We start from the raw sequence: 9496 nt of genomic DNA, 5'->3' as shown, positions 1-9496 counted from the left end.
ATAAATTTAAAAAAACCAAAAAAAAAAAAACAACAGAAGCATTAAAACATTAGCACTTACATACATTAGCAATTATGAAACAACTGTCGCCAAAATCCATAAATGAGTTTAGTTATACATTCTTAAACAATAGCCATGAATAATTTTTTTCTGATTTTTCTACTGTTTATTTTGACTGCTAATCTAATTGCTATTTCTCATTTTGTTCGTTTTTGGTGCTGCCCATATTCATATTTGATTGAAACTGCAATCATCTTTTTTTTTTCCCCTTCACATTTTATAATCTATTGCTAATGGCAATTTGGCCATCTGGGAAGAAAAAAAAAATCACTACTTAAAAAAAATGGATGTGGCAAATTACAAAGCCATGAGGCCCTCAGCTGAATGCATCTCTAATTTGTTCATCATTGGTGCTATCTTCCCTCGATAAAGTTTTAAAAGGATGAAGGTAAAGTCTTGCAATATTACCACCACTCTACCCTCAGCTGAATGCATCTCTATTTTTTTACTCATTTCTTCACTAAAATTTCTGGGATTGATTTACACAATATGCAACATGTACTCAAATAGTCAGTCAACAAATTTTCACAAAATCGCTGCAACGTATAATTGTGCTTCTGAGATCCATTATGAGAAAAACAAATATGTGCCTACTGATATTGCATAGCATAACAGGGTTAAAAAACAAATTAAACTATTTAGTACTCGAATTGAGTTCAATTCGATAAGAGCTTGTTCGAGTTTGATTTCCTAATTAATCACATTAAATTTGAACAGCATTTTATAGTTGATAAACATTATAGGTCAAACTTGGCTCGATTAGTATAAAATTAAGCTTTATAGATAAAATACTCAAATTACTCGAGCTCGACTCGAGTTACATTCAATGAAAACTCATTCGAGTTTGGTTCGATACTAGGATGTTCGATTTAATTAGACTCATTTAGACCCCTAGTATAGCATGCTTGTTCTACGTTAGAGTAACCTGTAATTACATAAGTATGCAAAGGAAAATTTAAGAGCAAACTACAATGTAGCAATCTGCAAGTTCAAACGTAGTCTTCTATCCACTTTTGATTTATAGGTCCACCAAATATAATGGCAGAGGCTCATTTGTATCGTATGGGTCACCAGCAGCATCTTCCCTGATAAAGTTTCAAGTGGAAAAAGGAAAAGCAGTGTGATATTAACACGGGCATGCCCCATTATCTTTCCTTACCACACATGCAAAAAAAAAAAAAAAAAAGAAAGAAAACAGAGTATTGCCAGAAAATAAATAAATAAATAAATAAAAGAGAGAGGGAGAGAGAGAGAGAGAGTCTTAATAGCAACATATTGCTGTTGTGGGATCATAAGAAAGGTCCATATCATAAGAAAAACGTAGAAATTTGACATTTGGTGTATGTATGTGTGTGTGTGTGTTCTGTGAATTTTTTAATTGTGATGGATACCCATTAACACATCTAAATTACCCTTTTAGGGTTGCAATAACTTATCAAAAAGTACTTCACCTAATAAGCCTTTTAATAAAAGCGCTTTCTTATTAAGTATTTAAGTGGTTTTGAGTATATTGTTTGAATATATAATTCAATAAGTACTTATTGTATTGAATAATATGTAATTTGAAATTTTTTTAAATGCATTTATCTCTTTCTTTAGATCATAATATAGGATAACATGATTAAATTTAATCTTTTATTTTTTAAAATATAAAAGTTAATATAAAAGTATCAAATTTGAACTTTTTCAAAAAAGTGCTCTATAAGTGCTTTTAATACCAAAAACTTCACTTCTAATTTTATGAGATGATATTCATTAAATGTTCCAAAGTACTTTTAATACCCAAAAGTGCATTTTAACTAAAAGTACCGCAATCTCAAATGAGCCCTTAGCGTGTGAGTACACACAATTATAATTCTTATACTCCTATATTTAGACACTTTTCCAAATTAATTACATGTTTTAAAAAAACAAGAACGTGAGGCCCCTTTTAACGAGAGCCCACTAGGTATCAATTAGCCAAACTGCACTATCATATATAATTACATAGCTAGCCAACCAGATGGATACATACAAAAAAAAAAAAAGTTATAGCACCTTGTAGTTGCTCAATTGATCTTCACCAATTAATGTTGTAGAAAATAGTCAATGTGACAAATTCTCTTATGCTCATACCTCAAGCTCTTCTCTCTCTCTCTCTCTCTCCTTTTTCTCTAGGAAGTTTTATTGCAATTATGTCTCTTTTATTTAGTGTAAGAAATTTATTTTTCTTTTTCATCACCTTTAATACCATAAGGTCTATTCCAAAGATGTAAAGAAGTTGGGGAAGATTTTTTAAGGTTATATTTTTTTCAAAAATAATTAGTTCTATTCAATTTTTTTCCGAACTTGTCTTCACAATCGACTTATTTGGGATGCAGTCTTGTACCATAACATCCTTAAGGAAGTTGGGAAAGTTGTCAAATACTTATTATCCTTGTGTTTGTTGTGTTGTAGAAGGATGAAATGTGTGAAAATGGTGATGTACTCAAAATTATTATGAAGCTTCGTTTTGTCCATTAGATATTATAATTCTAATATGTACTAAATTTATGAGATCGATTTGATTGTTGGATGAGATGTGTGAGAATGGTGATGTATGGACTTTAATTACAATATCTCTACCAATATTAATTGGAAAAGCATGTTTTTTTTAATTGAAAAACATGTTGATATTAAGTGGAAAATAATTTTTTTTATTGAAAAATAGTTTTTTTTTAGGGGCGGGTACCCTATGACCCGGCCCTTTTTTTCGGGTACTCGAAAACATTAGAAGCAGGTTAAAGTCGTAAAATGGCTGATCCAATATATTAGAGTCGGATCAACCAAATCATGTTAGAGGCGGGTACCTGACCCGTGCGCACCCCTAAATCTAACGCACTAATTCAGTATTGCAAACTTGCCCTTATATAGTATAGATATAGCTGGATAGATGTATTCCAATTCATGAACTTTCTGTTCATCTATATTGTTTGTTAAAAAAAATCACTGATTTTAATTGAAGAAAATTGTGTAATGGCAGCCATGGATCATGCAAAATGTCCCTTTTTAGTTTTGCAAATCAGCTCAGGATCTTTATTTGAAAAGACTTAAATGAAAATCAGGTTGATTGGATTTTGATCTCTGGTGCCCATTTGCTTCCGACTTATTCTACTATTTACTTTGAACCCCAAGCCAGCTAATCTCATTGATGTTTAATCTGGTTTTATTCATTTTTTGTCCTGCACATTGATTGAATATTGTAGTGCTGTAGATTGATTTTCTCTCTCTTTCTTTTCCTTTCAAAATAACATATTGGCAATAATATGATTGCTAATGTCAATATGCCCATCTTAAAATACATTATACTCTTTGAATTGCTCGTTCAAATTTCCTCTGTTTTTCCACCAAAAAACAGAGAAAAGAAAACAAAAAACGAGTGTAAGCCTACTCATATAGTATGCACATGACGAAAGCTCATTGGTACTATGGACTGGGGAGTCACCAACAGCATATGCCTGTTGGTACGATCTTTCATTGATAAAGTATCAGAAGGAAAAGTCTCGTAATATTCTTCACCACCACGCCCCACCACCCCTGCCACACACACACACAGAGAAAAAAATAGAGTCTTGACCCTTGACACCAATGTGTGACTATTGTTGTTAGATCATAAGAAAGTTGTAGATCTTGAATATCAATAGCTAAACGGACAGAAATCTGATATCAAAGTAAAAAGCAGGTACCATGATGAACATCTCCTCAGGCTGTAGCACTAGTTGCTTCGATTTTGCTTTAGATCATCTAGACTGGATTGACAAGACGCTCGACTCTGAGCTTGATGATTATATTTGGAAACTGAAGATGGGGATACGCATATTGAAACCCTTTGATCTGTATATTAGAAAGTGTAGGAGGTGGAGGAGCAATCAATTTACGTGTTTGGAATACGGTAAGGAGGAAAATGGTGATGCTAAATCTGACAATTTGAGACTTAGCAGTATTTCGTTTAGGATTCAAGATCTGGTTAGGGGGATAACACATGGACTTGACTCTGCCTTTTTTAGATATATTCAGTCTAGTGCATCAAATCATAGTGACATCAGACCTGAGCTTGCCAGATTCGAGGAAAATATGTGGTTGTTTTTTGATTCAGATATCAAGGAATTCAACATCATCAGTTTGTTGCTCTACCACTCGCTGGGAGATTTACAACTTGTTATGGATTTCATTGATTCCATTTCAGAGAATCTGACGCATCTTTGCAGCAAAAATTGCAATGTTGATGTAGGTCTGAAAATTGTAATGCAAACCCTTCAAAAGAAGCTAATGCACTTGAAGAGTTTCATAGGCTTTGCGACACTACAAGGTGTTGAGGGGGTGCAATTAAAAGATCTGTTGGTTCACGTTGAAGTTGTGGCTGTCAATGCTGCAAGCTTGATCTGTAGATTATGGTTTCAAAGACATAATGAACAAGTGTGCAATGAGATAAACACTGAAATTTCTCAAGCAATACGGCAGATGATTGTTCCCGTTGATCCCCAAGTCCAAGAAACTTATAAGCATGTTTTGACAGCTTCCAAGTTATCAAGGTCATCCTGCACTTTTGCTATGAAGGAGAATAAACATCTGGTGGCTGACTTTATTGATTATCTCCTGCATAGTCTTATGGAGATATTAGAATCTTATACCAGTTTCCTAGTTCCAGTGAAGGAACAAATGCTAAAACTCCACGAGGGAGTAAGATTCCTGATCATCCTTCTTAGCCGGCAGCAGAAGAAGTTTGATGAGCTAAATGAGGAGATAAAGGATCTCATTGGAGTTGTGGTCTCTGATGCAGGAATTGTGATTTTCTCCCTTTCTGTGAATGAAATGAAAGAATGCTTGTGCAAGGAAACAGATCTAGCGCTTTCTCATTTGCTTGTAGTGCTCAAGTTGGTCATTGCAGAAGTTGGACACATTTATCCACTATCATCATCATCACTTAGTTTCCCTAAGACTAATGAGCTTGGTTCTCTTGATTTTCTTCTAAAAATTCTCAAGGAACTAGCAGGTTCTACAGCTGATTCAATTGCTTTTCCAAACAATCAAATATGCACAATCCTAGAAGATCTTGTATTCTTAAGAGCTTTCCTAGGAAATATTGGGGAGCAGTGCTGCCAAAATGGAAAACTCCATACTCTTTGGAGTCGTGTCATGAAGGTTGCATACTGTGTGGAAATAGAAATTGACTCTGCACTGCTTGGTGATAAATATGAACATTGTCTAGATGCTCTTGCTAGAGATATTGAGCTTTTGAAGATTGAGGCTGAAGAGCTCTATGATAGCATAAAATATGGTAGTGAAACCCGGAGAGTTACGAAGACTACAATTCGCATGCCATCACAAATTGTTGCTCCAATATTTAATGAAGCTCTAGTAGGTCTCAACGATGAGGTGGAAAGCATAATTGATAGACTTACAAGAGGATCAAACCAGTTCGATGTTGTTGCTATTGTGGGTATGGCTGGGCTTGGTAAGACAACTTTAGCCAAGAATATCTACAGTGATCCTTCAATAAAGTTTCACTTCCATATTTGTGCTTGGTGTACTGTTTCTCAAGTATATAGCAAGCACAATTTGTTACTGCAGATTTTGTGTGTAATTGATTCTAGGAGTTGTGACCAATATCATAAGATGAATGAAGATGATTTGGCTGCAAAGCTGTACCAGCAATTGAAAGGGAAGAGGTATGTCATCGTTTTGGATGATGTTTGGGACATTGAGGGCTGGAATTTGTTGAAACACTCATTGCCAGATGATCGCATTGGAAGCAGGGTACTCTTAACCAGCAGATTTCATAACTTGTCTTTGGAAATTAAACCTGATAGCAAGCCTCTCCATCTTCGCCCACTTACTGATAAAGAGAGTTTGGAATTGCTGCAGAAGAAGCTATTTGCCAAAGAAGATTGTCCTCCAACATTAAGTGAAGGTGTACTGAATGTAGCAAAATGCTGTAAGGGCCTACCTCTTGCAGTTGTCCTTGTTGCTGGAATTCTTGCTACTACTCAGCAAGATTGCTGGGAACAAGTCACAAGACGTCTAACTTCCACCGTTTTAGTGGAAAATGAACACTGCATGAAGACATTGGAGTATAGTTATAATTATTTGCCTGATTATTTGAAACCATGCCTTCTTTACTTGGGTGCATTTCAGGAAGACCAAGACATTCCTGTCCGAAAGTTGTTACGGCTTTGGATCTCTGAAGGATTGGTGCAAAAGATTGAAGGAAAGAGTTTAGAGGATGTGGCGGACAACTATTTGATGGATCTGATTGGGAGAAGTTTAGTTATGCCTGCACATCGAAGATCTTCAGGTGGGATCAAAGTTTGCCAAATTCATGATTTGGTACATCAGTTTTGTGTGACGAAAGCAAAAGAAGAAAATTTTCTACGGATTTTACATGGGGATGACCTTCTTACTTTTACTGGACCGTATAACGCCCACCGGCTATCCATTTTCCCTACCACTAGTGAGGAACCTATAAAGTCAAGGCTATTTTTTCCCAATTTGCGTTGTTTGCTCTTCTTTGATTGTGATTATAGGCAGCAGCTGGACAGAAGCTCACTCAAATTTCTGTTATCCGGACTTCTTAGAGTGTTGGATTTGGGGACGACAGTTGGTCCATATTTTCTAAGGGAAGTATTATTCCTTGTTCACTTGAGATACTTGAGTATTAGAATATTGGGCACCGGGGAAATCCCATCTGCAATAGCCAACCTCTCAAGGTTAGAAACTTTGGCTGTAGGAGGACCTTTTATTAATTTTCTGTTACCGAACACTATCTGGAACATTCAAACATTAAAGCATCTTGTCGTTTTCCCAAATGATAGTGGTTTCAAATTTCCCATCAACGATCTTGAAGGCTCCCCAGATTTAGAACACTTAGAAACTTTATCCCTTGCAATCGATCCCTCTTCTGAAAGGCAAAGCTTGCAAAAGATACTCTCAAAGTTACCGAGCATCCGCAGGCTAAAATGCGTGAATGGGCATGACAATTGGAATTCTAGATACCACGCGTCTGCTGGAGATCACGATGGGATTCTCATGCTGAACTACTTGAGTCGTTTAGAATCACTTAAGATGGGTCGATTTGCCGGATATGAGTTTGAATTCCCATTTAATTTGAGAAAGTTGACTCTTTTACAGAATCGTCAACCATGGAGTAAAATTTCAGCAATTGGAAAGCTGCCCAACCTTGAAGTGCTTAAATTATGCCCTGTTTCCTTTGTGGGGGAAAAATGGGAAATGCAAGAAGGGGAGTTCCAAAACCTCCGATACTTGAAATTGTTTGGCTTGGACATTCGCTGGTGGACTGCATCTTGTGATAATTTTTGCTGTCTTGAGAAATTGGTTTTGGAGAATTGTTTTAGCCTGGAAGAGGTCCCCTCTTGTTTAGGGGAAACCCTTACTCTTGACATGATTAAGGTGAAATGGTGTCATGAGTCTGCCGTAAATTCTGTGAAGCAAATTCAGCAAGAGCAGATGGATATGGGAAACAAGGATCTGAAGATGGTTATTGTTGAATGAAAACATTGGTGATGGTCCACGTCTTCCTCTTAGTGCCAACTCACACATTTTTCGCAGCGGGTGCTGTTAATCTGCCTTCCTTGAGTGGGCAGAGACACACAAAGCAGGGCGGGTTCCACTTGTCAGGTTAGATATACTATCGCTTTTCTACTTGTATATGTTCAATCAGTTCAATTCTATAACTTTTCATGTTTGTCAATCCTGTTTCTAGAGCTTCCCAAACATGTTTTGAAACTATTGCACTGTTCTTATTTCCTTCAATATTTCATAACGTTTTTGGTCAATGAATTTCTAAAATTTTTCTTCAACATGGCTACAGATTTGAGTGATCCTTATAACCAGCTGAGCACAAGCATATATATATATATATATATATATATATATTCAAGGTACACTTCTTTACTCCTGTTATGTATTCCAGTGAGAGAACTCATTTTCTTTTTTTGAAATCAAATAGAGGATTGACCTGACATTTTCTTTTTCCTTTTGTTTTCTATTTATTTTGTAATGCCAAGAATGCGGTATGCTATTGCAACCTTTTTGTATAGAATATGTGTGTATTAACTACTCCGAGCTTGGTAAACATAAGGATTTTGGCTTTTGTGGTTCTTTTTTTTATTTTTTGACCCAGACACTAGATGTGTGAGTCTGTTCCTCCTTGTCACTGTTTTTCTAGAGTTTTGTTATGGTATGACTCTATAACTTCACCATAATTCTCCACAAAAATTAACAAGGTCGATTGATCCCGCTAAATTAGCACTCTTTTTTTAGGATAAAATACAAAAAAAAAAAAAAAACCCTTGTAGTTTGTCGAATATTCAATTTAATTTTCTCTGATTTGGAAACCTACACTAAAACTCCCTACAGTTTTATCTAATTGAAAATTGAACGGAAAACATCAAATCTAACAATTGTACGTGAAATATCAATATTGCCATGTTATACATGAAATGTTTTCCGTTTAATTTTCAATTTAGTCGAATCGAAGGGAACTATAGTGTAGTTTTTCAAATTAGAGGAGTTAAATTGAGCATTCGGCAAACTACAGGGAGTTCATTTATGTTGGAACAATATTGATATTTCATATATAACCGTTAAATTAGATGCCTTCGGTCCAATTTTCAATTTAGATGAAACCACAGGGAGTTGTAGAGTAAGCTTTCAAATTAGAGGAAGTTAAATTAAACATCTGACAAATCACAGGGAGTTTTTTAGTATATTACCTTTTTTAATATATATATTCCTTGCACAAATCCTAAATGTTCCCAACCTTGAGCCTTGCTTATGAATAATTATGTTTCTCTTTTGCCTTCCATTTTACCTCCACCTTCTCCCTGTACCCATCCCAACCGAAATTAGTACTAATATGGCCATTAACAGATATTACTAGTGCAATGGTCCGAATTACTCCAGGACAAAGTGAATCTATGTTTTTATCCTTGTCTTGCTGATTCACAAATGTCTAGTCCAAAATTGTGGAATTTTCTGCTTATATGTACTGGCTTTCTTAAGAAGATCCTTGTTTTAATTCAAAGAAATTGTAATGGGTGTAGCCATCAACCATGCAAATTACCTGCTTTCTTCTATCCCGTCTATCGTTTACATTGACCTGTCTACTCATTTGATTGAAGTTTAATTTTGTTCATTTTTGGTATTTCTCAGATTTATATCTGTTGAATACTGAGATTACAGTTCTAGCAAAAGGTTAATCATTTATTTTTTCTCTTAAGTTGCAGATTGCTAAAACATTGCAATGGGCCTTGAATATATTTCACATTTTCGAAAATGCTTATTCAAAATTGTAGCCATATGGAACTACTAAATTTGTACAATTAAAAGTGGCTGGGAAAGGATCAAAGAAAAACTACTACTAACCTTGTTTTGAATTTGTCATTATCCCAAATTACAG

The 9496-nt window shown here is 35.3% G+C and overlaps 1 protein-coding gene across 1 annotated transcript; it reads left to right on the top strand.

The window, feature by feature from the left end:
• The first annotated feature begins 3765 nt into the window (after window positions 1–3765).
• On the top strand, window positions 3766–7587 carry LOC113777144 (putative late blight resistance protein homolog R1A-3). Its single transcript, XM_027322186.1, has one exon. It carries the CDS (start codon window positions 3766–3768, stop codon window positions 7585–7587), a length of 3822 nt encoding a protein of 1273 aa, XP_027177987.1.
• The last annotated feature ends 1909 nt before the right edge of the window (window positions 7588–9496 follow it).

The sequence above is a fragment of the Coffea eugenioides genome, chromosome 7 (assembly GCF_003713205.1).
Source record: "Coffea eugenioides isolate CCC68of chromosome 7, Ceug_1.0, whole genome shotgun sequence".
NCBI lineage: Eukaryota > Viridiplantae > Streptophyta > Magnoliopsida > Gentianales > Rubiaceae > Coffea > Coffea eugenioides.
The sequence above is the reverse complement of the archived record's forward strand: the minus strand, read 5'-3'. Positions and strand labels throughout refer to the sequence as shown.

What these genes read in the sequence shown, in the direction of transcription:
- LOC113777144 (XM_027322186.1), top strand. Translation starts at nt 3,766, where the DNA reads ATGATGAACATCTCCTCAGGCTGTAGCACTAGTTGCTTCGATTTTGCT.